The sequence below is a fragment of the Podarcis gaigeae genome, assembly GCF_964106915.1.
Source record: "Podarcis gaigeae genome assembly, chromosome: 5".
In the NCBI taxonomy this organism is placed as follows: Eukaryota; Metazoa; Chordata; class Lepidosauria; order Squamata; family Lacertidae; genus Podarcis; species Podarcis gaigeae.
The window spans coordinates 47,368,626-47,395,982 of NC_139681.1; the positions used below are offsets into that span (position 1 = coordinate 47,368,626).

Sequence of the window (27,357 nt, forward strand, 5' to 3'; positions counted from 1 at the left end):
TTCTGTTGAAGTTAGTGCACTGTTTTGGTGGTGGTTTTTTATTATTATTATTTTTGGAGAGGGAACATCAGGAATATTCTCTTGGGTATGGAATAGCTTTTGAGTAGCTAGTTAGAGTGAGTGTCTGTTTGTCCTAGAATTAAACCATGGTGTTTTAACAAGCACTCTGGTCAGAGATTTGTTTGCTTCCCATCCAAACTCTGACATAGAATTTCATACCATGTTGTACTGCAAGTTGAGAGATCAGCAGCAGAGAGAGGAACTTGTTTTGCTGTTGGGTTGGGTAAAATTCCAGATCCATGTATGAAACAATTCCAGTGATTTTGTTCGTTATCATAGTTGTTCTTTCCTTTTTTTAAAAGAGCAGTTCTAAACACACACAGACACACATGTTATCTGAAAGGCAGTCATTGATTATTATACTCCAAGCCAAAGGAAAATAAGGCCAACATTTCAAATGAAGGCTCTGATTCTCTCTCGCACAGGCAAACTTTCAAAGTTTCAAACATTCTGCATTTTAGCACAATTTTTATTTCTGCATTTTAAAATGGTTACCTCAAGCCTAAAGGCTATGGCAAGATGACAGGTGTCATTTTATTTTTATAGCTCTCCTTCTTGAAATAACTTTTACTTACTTGCTGTAAGGCATGAATCACAAGCAATAACTCTAGCTGAAGCAGGGTAGATCTTTGTCTTTAGGTACACACTGAAATTTCTAAGGTACTCGAGTGCCTTGTATGCTTTGCCAAAGGCAACATAAATCAACAACGTAGAACTTCAGTGCTCCCCCTAAAGTATGTTGTGTCATACTGGAAATCATGCAAATGACAACTGATTACATTCTTCTTCTTCTCTCTCGCTTTCTCTCTTTCATTTTTGGAAACAGAAGGACCTAAATGGACACAAACTGATAAAATGGAGAAGCGGTTACATGCAGTTCCAGCAGCTAACACTGTCAAGTTCCGTTGTCCAGCTACAGGAAACCCCCTACCAACCATGAGGTGGCTAAAAAATGGCAAAGAATTTAAGCAAGAGCATCGCATTGGTGGATACAAGGTAAGACACATCTTCCTTCCTCCACATGCCAAGTGGAGTTGGTGTATTATACGTAGGAATGCCAATAAGATTTAGATGCAGCATGCTGTACAGACTTATATCATGCTCATAACAGCCATGTAAAGCAATATGTGGCATCCTATATGTTGTTGGACTACAACTCCCATCAGTCCCAGTCAGCATGGCCAATGCTTGGGAGTGGCGGCAGTTGTAGTCTAATCAATGTCTGGAGGGCCACATGTTCCCCATGACTGCTCCAGAGGTATCACAGGATGTGGCTATTCCATAGGAAAGTTATATTTCCATGTCATGTGACCTGGTTTACGTCAGTAGTTTATTTTCTCCAACCTATGCCCTATGTGAGTAACATGTGAATAGGGCTTTTTTGAGGGATGGGGAGCCTGAAACTTCAGTCAGTATGGAGAATACAGAGCTAGGTGGACCAGTGGTCTGGCTTTGTACAATGTGGGTTCCTATGTTCCTATTCACTGTGTTTATAATTAAACTCAGATTTGAAGCTCTGATATGCCCAGAAGCCTGCCTCTGCTGGACAATGCTGGCCCTAACTATAGTAAATTTCTGTAAATGGTAAAAGCACATGCAGTACCTTTAAAGGAGTCTGGTTCTGGCTCTCTTCATCTTCCCTAGAGCTTTTTTCTTTTTCTTATTTTCTGTTTGTAAGGTCAAGTTATCAAAAGATCAGACATTGTGAATAGAGCTCTTACTGAGTAAGGGGTTAGTGGTGAAAAAACAAGGGGAAAAAACACTTTAGGAAAACATTGTTTGTAGAAGTGTTCTTAACAGTCTGTGCTTTTGTGCTACGACAGCCTAGAATATTCCAACTTGCAGACTTATAGTAAAACAAAGCAAAACAAAAATCTTATGGTTTGGTGACTGCACACTTAATGAGCAGGAAGACTATTTTTATGGATTTTATGGTCTGTGAAATAGATGCAGAAAGTAGTGTTTTGAGGGCAAGTAATTGCAATTACTTAAAATGGTTTGCTTGAATTGAAAGTAGCATCGGATTAGTTGTTTCCATTCAAACTGTGAGTTACTGATTAGAAAGGACATCTAGAGAGGTTAGCTAGAGTGCCAAGTTAGAGTTAATATTAAACCTTCAGGTACCTACTGGGGTCAGGGAAGGGAAAAACACTAGGATTTGATAATTTTGCTTTTATTTGGTTATTTAAGCTGACACGTAGATGATCTTTATGTATGTAAAAAGAAAACACTTCTACAAAATAACCCTCATCAACTACGAAAAAGAAAAAAAACCCTCACACGAAAAGAGTCATCATTACTGTGAATAAAATATGCACAAAATCTAGTTGGACTTTTATGTACACCATTAGGCATGTTGAACTCTCCAAAAAACACTGTCCCCTGCTTGTGGCAGCTGTCAATAGGAAATCTGGCTAGAAAGGAAAAAAATAAAGGGAATATATACACTTCTCTCCTAAGAGTATTTTCTCCTTTCCTGGACAGTACTTCAAAGAATTGTGTTGCAGAAAAGAAGTAGGGGAGTATAGAAGGAAAAAACTTCTTTTAAAATACCAGGAATGAAACTGAAAAAGACACTGTCTTGAAATCCCCACAGTGTGTGCAGTTTTACTTTTTTGGGAAATTTTCTTTTGTTTTCTGAAAGTTATGCAAATATTTACCAGAAACCCCTAGCCTCTTCTTCCTCTTTAAGCTTTTCAATGCCTTACATTCAAGAATATTCTGCACAGTTTATTTTTCCTGGCAGAAAATATTGGTGACTTGCATGAATGAATGGAATGGTAATGAGAGTTATGTCATTTATTGCTATATTTTGCAAAACGGGCGATTAGTGATAGAAGTGGGACTTGCTACAAAATGTTGCAGGTGTGCTCATGAAGGTGTAATTTTGATAATGCACCTACAAATATAGCAGCTTTGTAGACCTAGAGAGGGAGCTTCAAATTGAGCCAGGAAACTCAAGCTCTCATAAGTATGGATGTAGTTTGTATATGCAAAAAAGAAGAAAGTGGCCTGGAAGATAAAAAAAGTGACCAATCATGTCTAACTGGCCTAATCAGAGGAAACCAGGTGTGCTTCGAGATAAAATTATAATGGGGCAGATGAAGACTTAGCTGTGGCAGCTACATGGGTCTCAAGGGATGCCAAGGTGCCCTCAAGGATGGTTGGTGAGGGCTATAGCATTAATACCCCTTAATGGCCTGTAAGGACTTTCTTAAAGCATCCAGTTAAGTGGTTTTTCATTATATGAATTCTGCAAATATGAATTCATATATTTGTTCAAGAGTTCAGATGCCTAACTTCAGTTTGTAAATCTACAATGGCCAATTTGTTCCAGCCCTTTACTGCTCTCCATGGTTTTCTTACTAGGATAGGTTATAAGTTTTACCACAATGTGTGAGTAACCTCTGAAAATATGCCCGCTTCAAATGCTAAGGAAGACAGGCTTTATTTTTTTCCTTTCTAGCCAGATTTCCTATAGAAAGTGTCAGTTTTTCCAGAGATGGAGGCATGCTAATGTTCCAGATGAACATTAATTAATGAAGTAGACTTTTCTAACTACATTTGCTTACCTCATAAAATATAAAGGTGCACCTGGCAACACCTCCTTGCTTTTCGTAATACCAAAACGCATAAATGAATTGGCTACCATTCAATCTTACACACTTGTCTTGGGGATGATAGAGTGAAATGAAGCCAATTAAGAAAGTCAGTCTAGTCTTGGAGCACAAGAGAAACTTTGTTCCAATCCTAATGAGTGTTCTGCCTTTTGGGGGAGAAAGGTGTGCAGCTGTTTGTTTCAAAGAATAACAAACACATAAAACTGTAAGCTGATGTTCACTGATTAGAGTCACTTGGCCTGCTTCTAAAATGGAGGGCACTTGGAAAGCAGTCTGAACAGCAGATGCTCCCACTCCCTGCAATATTGCAAGGGGGGAAATCCCACTTGGCTTGCCCAAGAAGAGTAGTGCTCTTTGGATTGTGGCCTTTCACTAGCAGAAAGTCACTGGCTTATGCAATTCTTTGACTTGGTTCACCACTGTAGAGCATTTCCAGATTCAAGATTTTGGTAGGAAGGCAATGGACCTCCAAAATAGCTTTTCTAATGCCAGAATGGTCTAGGACAAACAACCGCTAAAGAGCTAAAATAATAAAAAATAAGCCTCCAGACTTTACCTAGAGTCTTTAACTGGGTTGGTTTGCAGGTGTGAAACTGACAAGGGGCTACTTCAGAGGTTGCCAGTTCATCTTGGCAGCAAGCCCCACCAGAAGAAGGTAGCTATTGGAGGAGGTTGCCGGCTGGTCTTGTCATCAAGGTGAACATGCAAGCAGTATCTCCAGAATTTGCCTTGAGAATGTCTCACCAGGATCAAGAGAGCACAGCCTCAGCAATTATAAAAAATAGAAATTGAGCAACTCTGTTTCCTCTGCCAACACATACATGGTAGTGGGAGAGAGAGAGAATGTCATACCTGGGATAAGGACAACACTTTTCAGTAACAAAAAATTGGAGTAAATGTTGAGAAAATGTGACACCCCCCTACCAGAAGCACACCCTGGAAGGGGCCGTGTGTGAATTGTCCACCATAAATTAGAAGTAGGGGTATATTTGTTTGCCTTATTCAAAGTGGGGGTGTGTGGGTGTGTTAGATAATATATTTACCAAATTTAACAAGTACAGTCCACAGACATCCATTAGGTGTAGCAAAAAGTTCTCCTGTTTCTCACTGCACTTCTATCATTTTAAATGGTCATTTTTGTGAGCTTTTAAATGTGTATATACAGCCTTTTCAGTTGACCCTGGACTCTCACCAACCCCAGCCAAATAGCTAGCCAGGGTAGCTTATTACATGAGACCAATGGGTTTCATGGTTACCATTCCTTTCTCTTAAACTCTTCTGAGCTCCATGGGTTGCTGTCGCAGAATAAAAAAAAATAAAAAACTGGACAGGTCTGGTGTTTATTAGAGTCCTTATAAGCTGCATTGATCAGAACCAGTTATTTCAGGGAATCATGCTATCTCTCTGTATGGATAGGCATAAAAAAAAGGTGAACCGTTGAGCTACATTCAGCAAAACATGCCAAAGGATTAGGTTTTTGTAAATCAGATTTGTAGGAAATGGCTCTGATTTTATAGGTATAATATTTCCAACAGACATATTCATAATCCAGATCACCACTAGAAGATAGAAGACATTTTGTGTTACAGTGGAATATTGATATCTGCAACTGCAGTTGACCTCACATACACAGACTTTTTCATTATTGGGGGGTGGAAATACAGCTTCTTTTTCTGACATACCAAGCTAGATGAAGGAAAACCTGACATTCCTTATGGCTCCTTGGTTCATCTTAGGGCTTATCCACACTGCTGTTTGCCCAACATTTTCCCCTGGGGAAACCCGATCTTTCGCACTGAATCAGAACAACAAGCAAGTAGGTTTTCTGTAGATTGCAGTTTGTTCCGATTTAGCGCTAAGGAGCAGGTTTTCAACGGGCAAAGGCATAACCGCTTGGATCCATGCCCAGAAGACTCAAATCAACTTCTGAGACCTTTGCTTTCTAGGCACTGGACAAGCGGAAGAGTGTGGACAAGCCCTTTGTTATCATTTTCCTTCTTGAACAGAAAGTGTGATACCCTTTAAAATAAACAAAAAAACCCAGCCCATGGCTCTGTGTTTAGCAGTTTGTCCTTTTATTCGATGAATGTACCATTTCACTTTTTTTATTCAGGATGGAAGTGCACAAATGATACCAGTTCTCTAGGAAACTATAACTCAGAAGTTGATTCTTCTGTTGTGAGTGACTCTGTTTTTCAAACATTTGGAAACACTTGGGTTTTCCAAGATACGCAGAGGTCATATTTCAAAGAGCTGTTGGCTTCTTGTGTCTTTTCCAAGCTGAGTGTGGTTCTTCCGACTACCATCACCATCTCCTCCTCACACACATGGCTGTGGGTCTTTGGAAGAATTCCTGTATAATGTCCCCCTCCCCAAATGGGGAGCCTGTGTGGACCGTAGCAAGATAGTGCATGCCAATAAGATTGAACAAGGCTCTTTACTTTCTTTTTCACCTCCCAGAAAGTAAATGGAGTCCTATCAGTTTTTACTGCTTTAAGTATTAAAAGGGTGTTTGTTTCCACAGCTGTGTTTTGATAAGCTACGTTTACCACAGCCCTTTTTACACACTGTAGCTCAGCTTGGGTAAATATATGATAGTTTTCAATATATGGATGCAAATCTATAGGAGCCACGTAACCATTTGCCTTGTTTTGTGGAGATTGTGCAGAGTTCGGCACTTCATTCCTTTCTTTGCTGCTCAATTCATGATTTCAGTTTCTGATAACAGAGCAGAAATCCATTGTGATTCAGAGGAGTTAAGAGGTATACAAAGTGTTGCCATCCTATGATCATTTTTTATTATGAAAACACAAGAAGAGAATCATAGAAATGTGGAGTAGGAAGGGACCACAAAGGTCATCTAGTCCAACCTCCTGCAATGCAGATATCGTTCGCCCAACATGGGACTCGAACCCACAACCCTGAGATTAAGAGTTCCATGCTCTGCCAACTGAGCTATTCCCACTGTGTACAGAAAATAATTAATACTAAGTGGTGGAGGGAGAGATTACCCTGCATCTCATTGAACTCACTGAGACGTATCCTGGCAAGAGGAAGGGGAAGGGGAAGAAATGGAGGCAGTGAGAGATTTTGCTTTCTTGGGTTCCATGATCACTGCAGATGGTGACAGAAGTCACGAATTTAAAAGATTCCTGCTTCTTGGGAGGAAAGTGATGACAAACCTAGACAGCATCTCTAAAAGCAGAGACATTACCTTTCCGACAAAGGTCCGTATAGTTAAAGCTATGGTTTTCCCAGTAGTGATGTATGGAAGTGAGAGCTGGACCATAAAGAAGGCTGATTGCCGATGAATTGATGCTTTTGAATTATGGAGCTGGAGGAGACTCTTGAGAGTCCCGTGGACTGCAAGAAGATCAAATCTATTTATTCTGAAGGAAATCAGCCCTGAGTGCTCACTGGAAGGACAGATCCTGAAGCTGAGACTCCAATACTTTGGCCACCTCATGAGAAGAGAAGACTCCCTGGAAAAGACCCTGATGTTGGGAAAGACTGAGGGCACAAGGAGAAGGGGACGACAGAGGACGAGATGGTTGGACATTGTTCTCGAAGCTACCAACATGAGTTTGACCAAACTGCGGGAGGCAGTGGAAGACAGGAGTGCCTGGCATGCTCTGGTCCATGGGGTCATGAAGAGTCGCACACGACTAAACAACAACAAGTGGTGGAGGGAGAGATTACCCTGCATCTCATTGAACTCACTGAAATGTATTCTTAGACATGGATAGGATCAGGCTGTAAATATGTAACAGTATTGTGTGCCCTGTTATAGCATGGCTCAGTACATCTCTTTGTATAGGTTGGATGTGTCAGTCCTATCCTGTGTCTATTCTATGCAGCTCATTCTTCCATTATCCCAGAGATCAAAACACAGTTACTACTTTCCTGTCACATAGAGAAGGTTAGCGACTCTGTTCCTCATTTGCATGTGTGGAGGAACTCATGGGGATTTCACCATGACTATGGGGACTATGGTACCAAACTGGAAAAGGAAATGCCATGGATACCTCCATTCTGGCATCATAAATTGGCTCCCACTGTTGTTTCTATATGCTGTAACAGAGGAAGATCTCAGGACTAGTCAGCTGAAGACAGGTGGGATTCAGAGCAACTGATCACTGCTTAAAAACCTGTTCACGTATTAGATCAGCAAGGCAAGTGAAGGGTGGCAGCTTGCATGTGACGGCCTGTTTTCCTAACTATGTCACTGCATTAAAAAAAACTTACTTTGGAGGCTCAAAGCTCTCAAACATATGATCAGCAAAATCTATAGCTATAGCCACTGGCCTGGATCCTTAAAAAAACCCATCTAACAAAATTGAGTGCAAAAGTTCTAGTGTATATTGACTTTTCTTTCTTTTCTTTTTTTAATAAGGAAGCTAAATAACATGAAATGCACTCATCTAGAAGCATTCTGATTGGCTGTTACTATCCAGTAGTTGGGTCATGAGTTTTCCTTGAGACAAATAAAGGCAAGTAAGTTACAATAGGGATGCGGGTGGCGCTGTGGGTTAAACCACAGAGCCTAGGACTTGCCGATCAGAAGGTCGGCGGTCCGAATCCCTGCGACGGGGTGAGCTCCCATTGCTTGGTCCCTGCTCCTGCCAACCTAGCAGTTTGAAAGCACATGAAAGTGCAAGTAGATAAATAGGTACCGCTCCGTCGGGAAGGTAAATGGCGTTTCCGTGCGCTGATCTGGTTCTCCAGAAGCAGTTTAGTCCTGCTGGTCACATGACCCGGAAGCTGTACGCCGGCTCCCTTGGCCAATAAAGCGAGATGAGCGCCACAACCCCAGAGTCGTTCACGACTGGACCTAATGGTCAGGGGTCCCTTTACCTTTACCTTTAAGATACAATAAATCTAGGAGGAGATATCAAAAGACTCTGTTTCAAATGCAGAACTCTTTGTAACAGTTGGCAGCGCAGATATTGTCTGCAAGTTGGGGGATGCGGAATCTATTAGCTGAGGTGTCTAGTTCTTGAACAACTTTGCTCAGTGAATTGTCATTTTTAGCCCTGAGAAGGATTGTGTTCAGAGCTTGTCAAAACCTGCTTAGAGAAGCCAGGGTATTTCTCCCGCTACCCTTGCTTCTTTGTAATTAGAACAACATTTGTCTGTTATCCCAGTCTGGCAGGCATAGGCCAAATGTCATGCTGCAGAACCATACGAAGGTTGGCTTTGTAAATAGGTTAATTGTGCTGTCACTGCTCATGGTCTTCTTCCCGTCCACTCATGCCCGTCACCCAGTCTAAAATTTAAAAGATTCTTCTTATTTCTTTGGAGCCCAGTAGCTTCGCTTTCCTGGTACTTAGTTTTGCTCCAGCACACAGCTTTCTGGGACTATTCTTACTGTATTCCAGCAAGTGGATTCTCAAGGTTCCTCAGGCGGAACTGGTGCCCCTCGCTGAAGAAGCTTGAATGTCTACCAAGCATAATTGTGCATATTTGATATGGCACTCTCTGAACTTCCATTAGACGGGTTTGGCGAAGGTAGCATGTTGGAGTCCAAAACAGGATGCCTATAAAGCCAGCAGTTGGGTTGTTTATGCGATACTTCAAAGGTCTGTACCGGGATCTTTTTGTTAGTGGTTTTGCATAGTAAACATAACTGAACTCTAGTGACTTCTAAAAGCATAATTTCCATCTTTTTTGGCTGTCTCTTAAGTGGAATAACATTCTGTGACAGAACGTAGGTTTTCATATTATGGCATGTGCTGAAGCATAAATGGCTTGCCTAATGTATAGAAGAGGTTGCCCACATGTCTATCTGAGGACTGATTATTCCACTAGAAAGTCTCAGCTTCAGCCAGTTGTGTTCATACTTTGCATGAGCTAAATCTTCATTGAGTAGTGCAGAAGACTTACAAAATTTTGCTCCTCAGAACTAGTTTCATAAAGAGGAGAGACGGACTCTAAAAAAAGAAATACGTGCTGTCTACATTAACAGTCTGCCCAGACTTTGTGAACTGATGAGGATTGATTAGCTGGTTAACAGCTTGATTCAGTAATCTCCCAACAGCTAACAGCCTCTTCAGCAAAGAAAAAGATAGATCTTGTTAGGTTTTTGCCTTGTCAACAAGATGAATAACTTGAGCTATTATAAATGTAGTTTCTTGACACGGTGTCATAAACACTTTGTGCAACTAAAGTGATTATTTGGTATGACGTAGGTAGGCTTAAAAGTTGTGGGCTTAAAAGTAGACACAGTATCAATCTCACTTAGAATATTAGATGAATATTGTCAGTGTAGCAGGTTCTCCCCCCAGCCCTATCCACAAACCTGGCAATATCTTTGTGTTCATTTTATATGCAATGTAACTGATGGTGTTATCTTCCCAAATTAGACACTGGAATGGCTGTCGTCTCAGACAGTCTGCTTTTCATATTTTCAAACCAGATAGGGTAAAGAGACCAGGTTTATGTTGGCTAACTATATAAAAAATGTGTGTGTGTGCATGTGTGTGTGCATGCGCGCACACCCCCTCCCCTTACAAAAATCAGAACATATGAAGGTATTTCTCTTTTGTTGTAAAATAATGATGAGGAACTAGGTGTGTAAAATGTGAAGCAGCTGAGATGCAGGGGAATGTCATTCCTAAAACATTTTTGGACCTGGTTTCAAGCTTCTACTTGGGCAAATCTGAGGAAAATCTCTGCTTAGTCTAAGGAAAATAATTGACTGTGTCTGTATGATCATATCTCTGCTTAATAAGCCGAGATATAAGTGAGCCTTTTCACTCAGCATACAGGACATCTAAAATATTGTCTCACCCATTATAATATGCAGCTGATCACAGCATTCTGCCAGATGGGGTCTCCTAAAGGTACCATCTCATCAAGAGGTCTGTTCCATATGATGTAGGAATTGGGACTTTAGTGTCGGAACAGTTACCCTTTGGAATTCCTTCCTGTGTGTATCAGACAGTTGTTGTCTTTATTTTATTCTCCATGTCTGTTGAAGACCATCCTCTTTCAACAAAGCTCTTAAGTGGAAATCTTTGCCCCAATCTGTATCCCTATTGGATTTGAAATTGTTTTCATGTTGTTGTTTTTTAAATTGTTAAATCACTTCATGAAATGAATGAATAAGTAAATGCATCCCTTTGCTTCAGCCAAGCAAACAAACCAGTGAGACTTCCATTACCTATTTTGCTGTGTCATCCCAACCAGGAAACTGTGGTTAAAGGCTTAAGAACCAGCCAGACCATTATATTGTCTTAATATCTGGACTTGTTCAAAATCTGTTGTCTATAGTTTCCCCATTAAGATGATGATGATGATGAAGAGTTTGGATTTGATTTCCCGCTTTATCACTACCCTAAGGAGTCTCAAAGCGGCTAACAATCTCCTTTCCCTTCCTCCCCCACAACAAACACTCTGTGAGGTGAGTGAAGCTGAGAGACTTCAGAGAAGTGTGACTAGCCCAAGGTCACCCAGCAGCTGCATGTGGAGGAGCAGGGAAGCAAACCCTGTTCACCAGATTACGAGTCCACCGCTCTTAACCACTACATCACACTGGCTCTATTAATTTGAATTAATTTGAAATTTCCTGGTTGGTTTGCCCATTCATCTGAAGGAAGAAGCAAAGCAGCTGTGCATGTCACCAAAGGTCTCATTTATATATTAGTGTATTAAGCTGAGATAATCTGGACTCATGTAGGACTCTTTCATGAGAGCCTACCGAAAGGGGAAGCACAAGTAAGGCTGCACTCCTAGGGTTGCATACTTGGGAGTATACCCCACAGAGCTCAGTGGGACTTCCTTCTGGGTTAACAAACATAGGATTACACCACAAGTCATATTTTTGCTTTGAAACGCAAAGAAGAACATCATACCTTCATCATGTGTGAGAGATGCATGGGATCCAGATGTGGATCAGCTCATACATATACCACAGTTTACCCAATATTTTTTTTTACCACTTTCAGAAATACGAAAGAACCTTCATCTTCAATTCTCCATTAGTAAATGAGGGAAATAATAGGGGTTCTACTTTAGAGTGATTGGAAGGACATGTGAGATAAAGCCTTTAAGTACATTGTAGATTAACAGTGGTATAGTAATTGCGTCTATTGGTTACAATTACAGAATCATATTTTTAAAAAAGATTTAGCTGCAGATATTGTAAAAGCTATTTACACACAGAGAAACAGAGTGCTTGCAAAAGTGTGAAATATGGTAAAGCAGTTCATAGCTACCATATTTAATAAATCAGTGCAAGAAGGAAAATATCTCTGATAAAGGCATGGGGCATGTTAATTCCCATAAGGCAGCACACACTCTATTTGCAAGTTGAAGAGTACTGCAGCGGAGCTTAGAATGAAGAGGTCATTAAGGAATCTTCCATGGAAAGAAGTAGATATTCTACATTACTTTAAATTGTATGAGTTTGAGATCAGCCTATAGCTAGGGATTGAGAAGACTTAAATATAAAGGTAAGGACATTGGAGCATGATAGGTGGAGTGCTGTGGAAACTGTACAGAGTTTTGGAAAGAAATGATAAGATGGTCTGGTAGGATTTTAGCAGACGCTATCCAGATTCAGTGAATGGCACTGAACTATAATCGAAGGGAACGAACAAGTTGTGTTTTCTGTGTGCTAGAGAACTGAATGAATTATCTGTGTTAGCTAATTCACTTAATCAGATTGATTTGTTGTGGGCTTTGGGTTGAAAGGGTCTTTGCCATGTGCAAAACGTTCGCTGAAACAGTACTGATTGTTTCAGAAGGTGCCCAGCTTGCAACTCAGCCTTCATGCACCACACAAAGGGGCTGAAAGTGAGTTGAGCAATAGCACAATATGTGGATGACTGAGTGCTTGTCAAATTCATTAAAAAAACCAGCTTCATTCAGGGCTGACTGCTGCATGCACCTACACCATCCACATTCACAACCCACTAAGTTTAATCGGGAGAACTGCTCTAAACAGTTGCTGTGTAGGATGTGGGAACTGCTTTGGTTTCAAGTTCCTGTAGGGGCAAAGATGTATGCATTTTGGGTTCCCAGTATACATCAGTAAACACCTTTTATCCTTTCAGTTGCACCCTATAGTTAGCCCTCTTTTATATAACTGCTCTTTATAATTCTCTACCTATGTTGAGCTACTCCTGCCTGAGTCACAGTGCGGACGGGGGAATGGGACAGTGATTGTTAAGACCGAAACTTCGGCTCCTCACAGACTGTTTCCTGGTGTGTAATAGCTAACTGAATGTACAAAGCACACCCAAATTTTCATTCTGGAATTGATGCTTATCTTATATCACATTCCTGACCAGGAGGTTAGCACTGGGCTCATAAATGTGAAAAAGCAAGAGTTGAAAAGGGGGGGAAAATGCAGGCACAGAAAATCTTTTTTCTGATGCTTTAAAGTTCAAAGCCTGCATTCATAACATAGCAGTACCGGTGCCTTGCTGCCTAATGAGACTCTTAGGAAATAAAAGAGATTTTATGTTAACTATGGCCAGTAACCAAATAAGGACACAAAAGTGCATTACTTGTGTGCGGCAGGATCTTTGCTGAGCTGAGAAGCTGCTCTTTTAAAAAGTGGGGATATCCCTTTGGTGATGAAAGTTACTGCAGTGGAAAGCTGCAACTGAAGTTCAGTGCACAGATCATTCCTGTACGTTTATGTCCTGACCTACGTACTACAGACTTTGTGTACTTGAAAGGGAACCATGACAGTGGTGACTTTGCCTTAGTATAAGGTGTTTCTGTTCTTTCAAGCCAGGGCACCCATTTATTTATTTATTTTTACCAATCTCTCCTATCCATGAAAAGCCTCCCCTCCCCCAGCTGCTTCAGAGGTCTGGAGGGTTTGAGGATCCTGCTGATCAGAGTTGGAAATGGTTTTAGGCATTCCTGCATGGGGGGCGGGGAATGGGCAAAAATTCTGTGCCCTGACTTGTGCAAGCAGAAGCATTTTCCCCTAAGAGTCACCGCTGAATAAAACCCCATCACTTTTCACAAACAGCAGATGTGGAGGAACACCTGTTTCTAGGTGACATCATGTGTACCTGCAGGCAGAAACACACACGATGAAGTATTCCTCTGTCGAAACCAAAGCAAAATGCTAAAATCCTGTACATAGATAACCCAGTGTTGGGGCCAGCCCTTTGCCTGACATGCTGGTTTTCTCTGTACAAAGCTGTTGAGTAGTTGTTTTTGTATAAAGGAGCATATAATCTATCTGATCTTCACCCTTTCCATTCCTCCTCACAACATAATAAGAACAGAATTCATCATGATGTAATTACAGTCCATAGAACTGCAATCTATGAAACACTAAAATATCTTCTTCTTTTTTATTATACCAGGAACAACTGAAACAGGATCAGCAGGGTATAAAATCAGGCAGCTAAAAAATGGAAAGGTTAAAAAAGCAGCAGCAGTTAAATATGAAGCACTAAAATGCTAATTAGAAGCTGCTAATATAATCTCAATAATAAAGTTACAAAATAATAACAAGGAAGTCACACACACGAGTGGAGGGAAGACACATGGCAAGAAATAAGAAATCGATATTTTTTGGTACATAATGAAATGTGAATGTGAATTTACAAATTAATGTATATGTATTATTATGTAAAGATTTCATATATGTATTGCAACATTAATAAAAAATAAAATAAAAGCTGCTTGGAATAGAAAAGTCTTCAGTGCCTTTAAGGCTGACAGTATACTGGTCACACATGCCTTCTTAAGAAGAAAGTTCATGAACGGAGCTACCACCCCAAAGGCCCTGTTTATGATTCCTTCCCCTTTAATATTTCTTGATGTAAGGCTCATGAGCAGAGCCTCAGAGGCTGTTCTTAAGGATTGGTCAGGTTTATGCAGAGGTCAGCACTCCTTCCCATAACTAGGTCCCAACCTTAAAAGGGCAGCCACCAGCACCTATAACGCAAAGCTCTGCGGACGTTAAACATCTGTTGTTGTTTTAGGAACTCTGTCCCCAGAGGTAGTGTTCACATATTGTAGTCAATTAAAAGAATGAAACAAGTTTCTAGCCTCTCTCCCACATCTCTATATAAAATCTCTGATGTGCTATCAGGGATTTGCCAGAGAACAGACTACGTTGTAATCCTTGAAATGGGAAAGTGATCTGTGTGAATTTCAATGTGTAGCACTAAAGAATATGGACTAGGCCATGTTTATTCAGAACTCCATGATCTATGTAGGGCTTTGGATTGCAGCTGTACCTCTTAAAATCTCAATAAACAACGGGAGCCATAGGTAGAGCGTTTAGTTATCTGGAAGTATGTCCTCTGTGCTCATCACTGTTCTCCATCTCCTGTGACTTTTCATAACTCTTGTGAGCCAGTGTGGTGTAGTGGTTAGAGTATTGGCTGGAATCAGCGCCCTCACGTTGCCACAAAACCCACTGGGTGACCTGGGCTCACAGGGTGATCTACCCTGCAGGGTTGTGAAGGTAAAATGCAGATGGGGAAAATCATGTATTCCTCCTTGAGGTACTTGAAAGAAAGTGTGACATAGATCAATAAAAAGTCACTTCACTTTCTGTTCTTTCAGTTCAGAAAATCGCAGATGTCGGCACTTAGAATGAATTTGATCAGATAATTGCATCCATGCAGAACTGCTAATTTTGTATCATTTGGGTTTTTGTTCCTGCTGTGTTTGGAGTTTTGTGGCACTGCCACCATGCTGACATAGTGATGCGGGTTATTCCACTATGGGTTTCTAAGCACCTGACTACTTTTCAGGGGTACCACAGCCATTGTGGTGCGTTAGAGTAGAAAAACAATGAATTATTTGAAGGGTTAAAATGCATCATCTTTGTGAGCCCATGATGAGGGTTGGTGTCAGCTAATTAAAACACTTTTGAAATTCTCTTAGGTCCGAAATCAGCATTGGAGTCTCATAATGGAGAGCGTAGTCCCATCGGACAAAGGAAATTATACCTGTATTGTGGAGAATATTCATGGATCCATCAACCACACGTACCACCTTGATGTTGTTGGTGAGTAAACTCTTAGTGGCTAATTTTTTTTTTCTTTCTTTAAGTGATGACTTAGATTTATTTTCCTCCTAATTATCTTTTTTTTAAAAGGTGAAAATAACTAAACGTAAAACTTAAAATGGACTTAGAATGGAGCATATGTGAAGCAGAATAGGCCATACCACAAAGCAGTGACCATTAGTTGCTTCAGATCAGGCCCTGTTTTTCTGTTAGTTTGAATTCCTGTTTTCATATTCTTTTCTTTACTGTTGTGTTTTTGTTTTGATGATCATTATTGTTCCTGCTTAGAGATTTTAAAATACTAAACTGTTTATAAGTGCTTTTAAGTACAGTAAATTAACAAATGGAATGATGGGGTTTTTTAATTTAAAAATTTAAAAATGATAGGTTCTTGACATAATTCAGGGTTGATCTTAATCACTTTGATAGGTTTAATTTGTGGTGTGTGGCCTGATTCTTTAAGACCCAAAGAAACTTAGGATGTTGGAGAGCTATAGAAATCTCTCTTCCCCCTCCTCACAGCAAAATCTCCTTATTCAGCTGAGGTGAACTAACCTGGAGACTAAACCATTTTTTTTGTTTGAACACTTGTTTAAACAATGTTTATTGAAGGTGCAGCTCCAACGGCTGCCAGGAATAGTAGTAAATTGCGTTCCACATGACTCCATCCTGTACAGACCAGCTGCTGAAAGGGTGCAGCTGAATTATGTTCCCTCACCAGGGAGTGGGTGTGTCCACAATATCTAGCAAAGGAGGAAACCAAGGGAATATATACACTTCTCTCCTAAGAGTATTTTCTCCTTTCCTGGACAGTACTTCAAAGAATTGTGTTGCAGAAAAGAAGTAGGGGAGTCTAGAAGGAAAAAACTTCTTTTAAAATACCAGGAATGAAACTGACTGAAAAAGACACTGTCTTGAAATCCCCACAGTGTGTGCAGTTTTACTTTTTTGGTAAATTTTCTTTTGTTTTCTGAAAGTTATGCAAATATTTACCAGAAACCCCTAGCCTCTTCTTCCTCTTTAAGCTTTTCAATGCCTTACATTCAAGAATATTCTGCACAGTTTATTTTTCCTGGCAGAAAATATTGGTGACTTGCATGAATGAATGGAATGGTAATGAGAGTTATGTCATTTATTGCTATGTCTGCTACTTTCATAGAGAGAATCATAAAAGTAAACAGTAAGGCCAAGATTTTCCATCGTGATTAGGGGTTTCTGAATGTGCTCAGTTGCCATCATGGGGTCTTGTTTCTTCTTCTGAGGGTCTAGAAATGCACTTTTTCTAAAAGCATGTACCTCTGTTTCTTAAAGGAAATCTATAGTATTTACAAACCCATTTTGGAAAATGTAGTGTTTGTCTGTTAATTCTCTTTATATTTATTTGGCAATGGCATGTTAGAATTTGGGCTTTTTGGTTACATTTTGAAACATTTGGTGCTGTTTTCAGTACTTGTTGGTCTCAGCAGCAACCATGGTAAGCTTTGTTTTACCGCGTTTCGAAAATGATCCAGAATTTGAAATTTAGCGCAGAGTAAGAGGAAACAGCAATGGTAATGATGGGAAATGAACCCTAGGTTTCTTTATCCTTTAGTTTCTAACCTGCAGAAGTAAGAGAATTTTTCAGAGCTCAACACATTTTGGACTGTCCTATTTAGGGCTGGCATCAGTACCTAGCATCTTTGGGAAGCTGCCTGGGCCTTCCTTTAAATGCCCCTTCCCCACCACCCCAGTTCAGTGCTCTTGCAGTCCTGGTTGGCTGGGTCTAGCCACCATTTTGTTTTCTCACAATACGCCATAGTGATGCTGTATTAGAAGCATTGTATGAAATAAAAATGGTAGCTAGATTCAGGTGCCCAGTGCTGAAGTGTTAGACTCCACAGGGGATTCTTCCACTTGACTGTTTGGGTTTCAGTTTCTCCCACAGAGGTGGTTCTTTGGTCACTATTCATATTCCATTCATCTGTAAGAGCCAGAAAGGTACACTGTGAAGATTCTTGCCCCTTTAGTTAGGTGATTACTATAGCATAGAGTTTCATGTGGTAATGCAGAATATAATTTAGAAACCTGCAATAGCTATTTCCCTTGAATTCCCTAGTGTGTGGGTCTCTTCCTTCCCAAGATAAATAATATAGGTAAATAATATTTTTAAAAGTTTCCTTCTGTTACCCCAACACTGTATTCCTCATACTTCCCATGGCTAAACACAGCTCAGAATGGAACTGATTTGGTGCTACATTCGTTAACCAAACAAGCAATCACATACTTAGATGGTGGTTAGATGACAGATCCAGGAAAAAGTGTGTAGAACTCTGCAGAGCAAATGTCCCTTCATATTTAATACACAACTGACCACAATCGGTTGCCCTGTGGTGAACCCATTTTGCTAAAACACATTGACACTCAATTAAATTTGAAACAATTGAGTAAATTGTGGAATAGAAACCAGATTTAAATTGGGCAGTATAAAATGAATTTCTCTTTGCTTGTTTTAGTTGTTTGCCCTTCTACATAAACTAATCTGCTGGAATTTATTTTTATTATTATTACTACTATTACTATTATTTTTACTATTTTCTTCACTGATGAGAGATTAACAGATTTTGAGTCAGGATTCTAGTTTGATGTGAAGCTCATATTAATGATCATTTTACCACACATCTTACCATAGATTTGCATGTTATGTGTAGTAAAATCTTCCTTAATACTTGGCTAGGATAATGCAGATGACCAAGCTTTTATAGAGTTGGAGAGTAATTTACCCAATGGTAATTTGACCAGGGAGGAGGGGGAGAGAAGGAAAGAGAAGCAGAGGCAAATTATGAAGCATGTCTCTTACTGCTCCAGTCCTGGCGAAGGTGATGCCAAACATGAAAAACATAGAGAAGATGAATTGGGTGTAGGAAAGAGAAGTAGAAGTACTCAGGAAAGTTAATTAAATCTTCAAAAAAAATATATGTTCATGAATAATCCAGTTACTGTGTGTGGATTTGTGATAAAAGTTCAGAGCATTAACCCAGAAATCTAAACCCTTTCCCCTTTATTACTCTTTCATCTCTTCTTGTACTTGCTCTTTTTATGTTCCAGGGATGAAGAGGAGGAAAAGCAGTATTAATAGTTGAGCTTCATGTGATACACAGGCATAGATTAGTGTAGGGAAGGAAGCCTCTCAGACATTATTCGTTCCTTGTGCTTTCAGCTAAGCTAACCTGTTGGCTCCCTTCTTTTCTCTCTCTTTTCCATGGGTTCAGCTGATTTCAGAGCAGACCTGTTTGATACTAATGGTAATGAATAGTTTTAAAATATGGCAGTACGTTATACTAATGTGTCTGTGTGACACGTTGTAGTGTAACCTCTTATTACCTCACAGATTTTGGAGTTTTCTCAGCAAGCCTGTTGCCAAATGGTGACACAATGCTAAATTGGGAATAGCCATTATTAACTTGCCTGTAATAACTTTTGAAAGCCTGAATCTTTCACCGTTCATGCACTAATAGCTAGCAGAATGTGAAGGGTTTCATTTGAAGTGCATATGCTAAATATTCTCAGCTGTTAGCTCAGATTTGTGAACGTAGGAAGTACATCACCATCTGATATTTTGCTGCAAATGTGAGAAGAACATTTGGCTGTAAGCAGAATTTTCTTAGTAGTCCAGTTAGCTTCTGGCTGCACAGTAGAACTTGTCTGGAGACTCGGAAGTAAAACAGACACTGCCTTAGGTGGACATTTTGATGATTGGTAATGTTCTCTACTTTTTGTGTTTCTTGTACTGAAATTATGACTTTGATTATTTGCAACAGAATGCTGTGTGCTTGTGCATGTGTCTGGCTTCCATATTGAGGAGCCAGAAAAGCTATAGAAGGGTGAAGTGATCCAAACTGGAAATAAGCCTACTCCTTCCCTGTCATCCTGGTAACGCACTCTTACCTTGCTCATGTCATGTGCTTGGGATGACCCTGCAGAGAGGCAACTGCTGCAAACCCTAGATAGGAACATTGTTGATAGCAGAGAAAATGGAATAGAATTTGGGTACTAATCGGAAAGGCAGCCGTACAGTTTGGGGGCTGCAGATTACAGGAAAAGGCAGAGAACATTTTATTCTATTTTTTAGAGGATAGAAATGTAAGATCCTTCTAGCTCAGCATCTTGGCTTCAGTGGTACATATACAGCTGATGAAATCAGCAATTAAATAAACTGCAAGTATTTTTCACTCTTGAGTTGCAAGTTACTGAAGGCTACCACATGCATTAAGGGTTTCTGCCTTGGCTATTTTAGCAGTAGATGCTGAGCTCTACTGAAAATGACTGGCTCTGTCTAAACTCAGTAACTTTGTTGCCCATCATGTTCTTTTCAGTTCAACAACATAATGTTGTAAAAAACAAAAACAAACCCTGGTCTCTTTAAAGTCTCTCTTGATCTTCATATGTCAGATAGCTACAGTTCTGGTGCTGTGAAAAAGGACAAACAACTGTTCCCTATTTACTTTTGCCATTTCATTACATGTTTTATGTATCTGTTGTTCAGCAAATGTCCTTGGCGTTGTCCCGTTTTCAAGATGTAGCTAGGACATGCCAGTGTTTACATTTCGGTTTGTATAGTTCCTATTGAAGGAGAGAAGATGACATGTTTTTAAAGCATCTATAGTACAGTTTGCCACTTCTGTTTTTCTCTGAGTACATCTTCACCCCCCCTAAAAATTGGCAACTTGGCCAGTAATGACCTGCCTGCTCTGCATTCATGTAAGCCTCTCCCAACCCCTTTCTTTTAATTAGAATTTCAGGATTTTCAATATTGGTCGATTTTTTAAATGATCATATTCCAGGTATAAGATTGCCTTAATGCATAGCCTTAAAACAGTGCCATAGTGGGTGTAATGTAGGTGGGAACCTAACAGGGTGAGCAGGCACTGAGTAATATGTGTCTGTATTTTATGATTATAGCAATAAAAACATGAGTCTTAGCCTGTGGAAGTAATCGTTTCCCCACAAGAATTGTACCATATAAACTAAGCTTGTTGTTCAGAGCTTATATTGGGAAACGTTTGTCACGTTTATTATAAACTAGTACCTTACAAGAGAGTTATGGACCATTTCACTCAACATGAATTTTCTGCATGATATCACTTCTGAGTTTGGTACTGTGAATGCCATCATGTGCAGTGAACAGAAGTAGTTATTTTACTGAATCCCCTGCATGCTTCTTGCTGTGCATAAGTTCGTTACATGCAACACTGCATGCATGCATCGGGAGTAACTGATTTCATAAATGGTAGTGACATATGTGTAGGAGCCTGATCGTGTGTGAGGAGTAGAAGACAAGCTCCATCAATCTAGTGCCCTGTAGATGTTTTGAGCTACAATTCCAGGCAGCATGGCAAGTGGTAAAGAATGATGGGAGTTGTAGTCTAACGACTACGCATTAAGCAAGTCTGGTCTACAGCCATGTATTAATTTGGATAAGACACTCATACTAGGTGTGTGACTCATACTAGGTGTCATGGCCAAACTATGGTTTGGGTGTTGGGAACATGCTGTACACTTTGCACATGTAGATTCTGTCCCCCATGTCCCACAGAGTGTAAGTTTGCGAAAGGATTGAACAGAGATTGAAAATGAGTCACTTACTTGGTCTTTGACATAAAATACAGCTAATGATAGCCATAATTAAAAACGTTATGGTGTTACAACCAAGCAACAGGGTTTGTGTGTAATTATTACAGCAGTCAGAGGAAGGGTAAGTTACAAGTCTGCAATGGTGAGCCTATGTCAGTCTGGAAGAAGCACCGTGAGCTTGTGCATTATAGCTCAGTTGAGTCTATGTATGGCTGTTCTGAGGCACAATGGAATTTATGAACATAGGCAACAGCAGCCATATATTATGTCTGTGTAATAAATGGGTATTTGCAGTGGGCTTATGTAAGATTATTGTTGGGTAGGTTGTACTGCTGGAGTCCAAACACAAAACACAATAAAGGGTGTGAGAGTAATTGTCACGTACCTATCTGCAGGTATTAGCAGAACTCTTTCTCCAAAGCAGTAGTGAGATATCGCTAAAAATAAAACATTTCATTTGTTTTCAGGAATTAATTAAGGGTAGCCTTCAGGCCTTTCCAAATGACTGTTCAAGCTCATGTTGATCTTTGTACAAACTTCCACAACTCCTTTGACAATAGTGTTGTATCCTTTGTGTAGTTGATGAGGGTGTAGGGAGAGCCTTTTTATCACAGGGGATATTCAAGTTGGTGTCCTTACAAGGTTGAGTTGAACCTTATTCTGCCACAGCAGTAGAGAAAACTCCATCCTTAATACAAACGTTCAGGTGCTGCTTAATTAATTTCCAGCAAGAGTTAAATGTATATAGTCTACCCAAGTCACAACTTGCTTTCTGGCAGCCAGGTTTGCAGTTGTTGACTAATTCTTTACAGGAGCAAGGATAAGCCTGACATACTTACCTGAGCACTTGAGGGCTGGGACGTGCTGAGACAGGGGCAGAGGCAGGCAGGAATCCACACTGGTGCTTGCCTCTAGGTATTTGGATAAACTGAGAAGGAATAAACTTTCTTTCAAAGCAAGAGAAAAGCCTGACTGTGGACTTTACACCTGGCATGGGCTTTTGGCAACACTTGAGCAACTAGCTCAGAGAGAGGGAGAGGAAAGAAACCTACACAAATTGTTTAGAGCTAGAGGCTGTGTGCTTTGCTCTTAGCGAATGTCATTGCTTATCAAAGGGTTTTTAAAAAAATATCCAGGTGCTGTTACTCATTGGATTTGTCATACTTGCATTGCGCCTTTTGGATCACACAGCCCCTCACTTAACTTACTTCCTTGCCACTACATGCCCATATGCTCACCATCTATTTGCTCTGTCCTTCGTAATGCTGTGCCAAAAATATATTATGCAATTTTGATAACCATTCTTCATGAATTAATGAGAAAAGGAATTTTCTTATCAAAGTGGAGAAAATTATTTCATGTAATTCTCATGTGTGGGGTCAGGATATTCATTGCATTTGTTTTAATTTCATGGCAGCTGAAGTGTTTTGTAAGTGTCCTTTCTTTGATTCTGCAGACCATATCTTCTAAGATATGTATTCTGCAGCCTCCCCAGTTGCCTGCACTTTATAAAAACCTCATGTCATCATTGGCTGGACTTTCCCATGGACACTATGCCTCTGTCAGCTATTCTTCTCTTTTTATTTTAAGGGAAGGTGTTTTTGAAGAAGTCAGTGCAGAAATCATAGAATCATAGAACTGTAGAGTTGGAAGGGACCACGAGGGTCATCTAGTCCAACCCCCTGCAGTGCAGGAATCTTTTGCCCAATGTGGGGCTAGAACCCACAACCCTGATATTAAGACTCTCATGCTCTTCCAACTGAACTATTAAGAAGGTAAGATGAAGAACTTATTGAATACAGTACATTAAATTATTGAGCACACCAGTCTCATGCATGCAGTAGCCAGTGCCCCCAGATTCCTGGACTTCAGTTAAACCCAGGTGTAAATTCTCCCTTGACGTTTTTTCAGATCAGGAAGTGTGAGCAGCCAGGGAGGCTGGGGAAGAACGTTTTTAAGGAAAATGGAGAACAGGTTTCAAAGTATAGAACTAGCCCTTTTCTATCATTTCCCCAGTTCTTACATATGCAACGCAGGGCACATGCACACACCCCCACCTTTTGTTTCTCTCTCAAGTCCAAAGCTGATGAGAACGCTGGAGTAGAATTCTTGCACTTTAAAGAATATCATCATTTTAAAATTTTGTACCCTTTCTCCAGGGCTGGAAACCAAATTGAGACATTTCTGGAGCAGGCAGCCTTCTAGCCCTGTGTTTTATTGAAAGGTCAATTGCTTTGCAATCAACATTACTAATTAGGACATATTGACATCTCATACTGCAAAGAAGCACTGTTGATCAGTGTAGCTGCATGGTTGGCATGCAAAAGGTCCCTGGTCAATCTCTGCCAGGTACAACTGAAACCCTGGAGAGCTTCTGCCACCCTGTACACGCAATACTGATCTAGATGCACTCAGGCTCTGGCTGCTTTTGATTTAAGTCAGGTTCCCCTATGTTCTTATCCTGTAGCAATGAAACAACATTCAGCTGCATTCTCTCTCCCTACAAACAGTGTGTAGTTCATTACCATGCTTTCTTAGTGATGCTTTTAGTTGTATGTGCATTACAGTGGTAAGGACATGACATAAAAATGACTATGGCTTATACTCAGACAGCACTTCATTCCATTTCCCTGATGTTTCCTTACCTGATAATTTCTGCATGATACACACTGTTTTCACATGACATAAAAGCCCCTTTTGCAAACCAAGTGGAATCAACTAGAATTTTGGTGCTCATTTCTGTGTTAAATGCTTCCAGAAAAAAATCTGTTTGCAGCCCTGTTAACTCAGAGAACTGCAGGAATTTTGTGCTGTTCTTTCCCAACCCTTTTCATGGATGCCAAAATTTGGGAAGGTAATCTTTCTGCCATTTCTTGGGTAAAAACAAGCATTCATGTGCATAAAGGATGGCAACATGTCCAATGACATCTGCAGTTGTGTCACAGCATGGCTGCTGGTGTAAATGAAATTTAGCATGACATAGCGGTATGTCAATAAAAAAACCCATAGTTCTATAACACAATTGGTAGTTCAGTGTAAAAGGAATGTTGGAAACAGGGACAGAATTACAGCCAGGAAAATGAATGCTATAATCCCAACATCTGAATGTACCCAATGAACCAACCATTTATGTATCGTATCCTGGATGGAATGGGACTGGGGCCATAATGATAGCACAGTCCACCTACCCTTCCCTTTTACTCTGTATGAGATTTGGCATTTCAGTGTTATATTTCCAACCACAATTACCAAGCTCATGCAGCAGTACCATTGCAAGGCTGTATTGTGATGGGACTGACATAAATGATTTTCATCTCCAAGCATTCCTAACTGCTATCAAGCTCCAAAAAAATCTGATGATATATTGCCAAGAGATTCTAGAAGTGTCTCCCATTTGGCTGGTTCTATGTTTCAGCCGTGTGTGGGAGAAATTGCCTCTTGCATTTCACATTCCAGAGTAGTTCTGCTTTATTCTTTTCCAATCCAAAAATGTGATTGATATATATATATATATATATATATATATATATATATATATATATGTAAAAAAAAATCAAAAATCCTTCAGTCACACTATTTCATTGTTATGCTTTCCATATTTTCCCTCACACAAGCAAAGCTGTTCTTGGTAGTTCAGATGCTCTAAAGCTTTGGCTTTTGCCTGTGCCGTAACAAGAATCATAGTGGTTAACCCCAAGATTAGCAGGGTAGACACGACAGCCTCTTCCTCTGGGGAAGCTCATGAAACACACACTGTGGCAGCCTAACAATGGGTTTCTCTGCATGAAGAGCGGACTGGTATTAAGACCATTAGCCAGCGATGACAACTGAACATTTTAAAACAAGAACATTCATGTTGCATACTGCAATTTCTGAGTGGCTGGTGGTGCATTGTATCACTTAAACCTTTGTAACAGATACATTTTGAAAGAGCATAGTTTGATTATCGTGTGGTAAAACTGGGTGCATAATTAGCAGAGAACATGAAGGATAAAAACATGGTTCTTCCTTACCCATTAAGATATTGGGTGAGGATGACTAAGTGAAGCTACTTTGTCTGACACTACCCCCCCAATAGCTTTACTAAATTTGAATTATGTTTGTTGAAAGCTCTGCTCAGTTTCCCCTTTAAGGAAAAGAAGCAGCAGCATCTGTTGCTTTGACATCCATTGCTTTGACTTCCTACCAGCTGAGTGCACATGTTCAGTATTTGTGAAGCCTTCATTGCCAAGTGATGCCAGGTTTCCTATGGAGAATATGTGGGGAACCTTTGGTTCTTCAGATGTTGCTGAAGTATAACTCCCATCAGCCCAAAGAAGCATGGATGTTAGGGGTTGTTGTTCAGAAACATCTGGGGAATCAGAAGTTCCCCACACCTCCTAATGAGTCTGACCATCCATGAAGATATCTGGAGAATATAGTGGGCCACAAGATTAGCAATGGCTATTGCTCATTCTGGGCATATTTTCTTTGTCTGCAGTTTCAAGAACTGTGGTATCTGGAGCTGCATGGATGTGTGCCTAATTGAACTCATGAGTTCTAAAAAAATCAGTTTGGAGGGGTTCTGTAGTAGCAACTGTTGAGAACGGAAAATTAAAAACATTCTAGTAGGCATAAGGCTCATACATGGACCTCTGGATCACAGCCATAGTCAACATACCTGAGAGTTTTGCAAAGATACAGATTCCTGAACACTGCTAAGGATTAAATCAGTGATGAAAACATAGACAGAGGTACGAGTTGAACTTGGCAGCAAATTTCTTTAAAAATTAAACAATGCTGTCTTTTTTCAGACTGTCCTAGATAAGAATACTTTGATGTTGAGGAACCAGGCTTCAGATAGGCGAAGGAATAAAAATTGTAAATGTTTTATTGTGCACATACACAACACTACATGTACTTCTGAACTCTGGCTCATTTGATTATTGTTGAATCTGCCAATGAATCTGCCAATGTTTCTTTATGATTCTAAAACTGGCTATTATCTAGTAATCTCATTCTGCTGCATTTCAACAATACATTGTTTCCCTAATAGTATTGTTTCACTGTTTCTTGTAAGTGCACATGACTGCTAATTTGTAAAGGAGCTTAAACAGTGAGAATAACTTTTGTCTACTGATTATTCAGTCAAATATGCTCCTGGTTGCAGTGAATAATCTAGGGTCTACAGTAACTGCCCGCACACTAACTCCAGCCACTGAAAGTCTTATTGGAATTGTACCATTAGGTGTCCCTGTTCACAAAAGGAGCCAAAATGCAGAACAGTATGTGCTTCATTTCCATGTAGGATTTGAAGCACATCTAAATGTGGATTGTATTGCAGTTAATGGCCACAATCCTCTTGTCATGTGCACAAAGTCCATGGATATTGTTGGGGATTTTCCAGAGACTCATGCCAGAAAGGGGGAGGGGAGCAACCCTCTCCTATTAGAAATTCACACTGTAAGAAAGCTAATGGTCCACTGTGGATCAGTGCACACTTGTACTTTGCCCCTATAAGAACATAGAAAAGCCCATATGCATGAAAATCCATCCACAGTCTTGTAGCCAACATATAGCTCATTTTATCCTTTCTCATGGCAGCCTGCAAGTGAAAGAGGTGTGGTATGAAGAGCTGTGAATCTTGCTCTAGAAATCATTTTGCTCTTGAGCTTCATCTCACATATAAAACAGCTATGTAGCAATGTTCTTCACAGTTACAGCAGTATCTTAAATGAATGCTTAAACACATGAGCCAAGGCTGACCCCAGATAACATTCATTCAACACTTTCCACATTCTTTATCTGGCTTTGACCACAGCCAAAGATGCTGTACCTGATGTCTCAATAGATGAAATTATTGGATCATGAGAGTTCTTGTAGATGACGTGCTGAGTCACCTGATACTCTGGTATGTCAGCTGTCCATGGCTGCATCACAGAGATTTTATCTGAATTTTCTTAACTTCCCAAGAATTTTTCGTAACTTCCCTATAAACTTTGAACTCTAGTGATAGTGGAACTGTTTTACTTGCCTGTGTAACAAGGGCAGTGTTTTAAGGATGTACATTGACTGTGTGGTTAATGTAGCGTTTTT

The 27,357-nt window shown here is 40.1% G+C and overlaps 1 protein-coding gene across 8 annotated transcripts in view; it reads left to right on the top strand.

The window, feature by feature from the left end:
* FGFR2 (fibroblast growth factor receptor 2) overlaps window positions 1-27,357 on the top strand; it is a 144,380-nt gene that overhangs the window by 72,008 nt on the left and 45,015 nt on the right. For all 8 annotated transcript variants that reach the window (XM_083741239.1, XM_083741238.1, XM_083741241.1 and 5 more), the window contains 2 exons: window positions 887-1,056; window positions 15,549-15,672. In XM_083741239.1, the coding sequence (XP_083597365.1) occupies window positions 887-1,056; window positions 15,549-15,672 (294 nt within the window). The remainder of the gene's footprint in view (window positions 1-886; window positions 1,057-15,548; window positions 15,673-27,357) is intronic.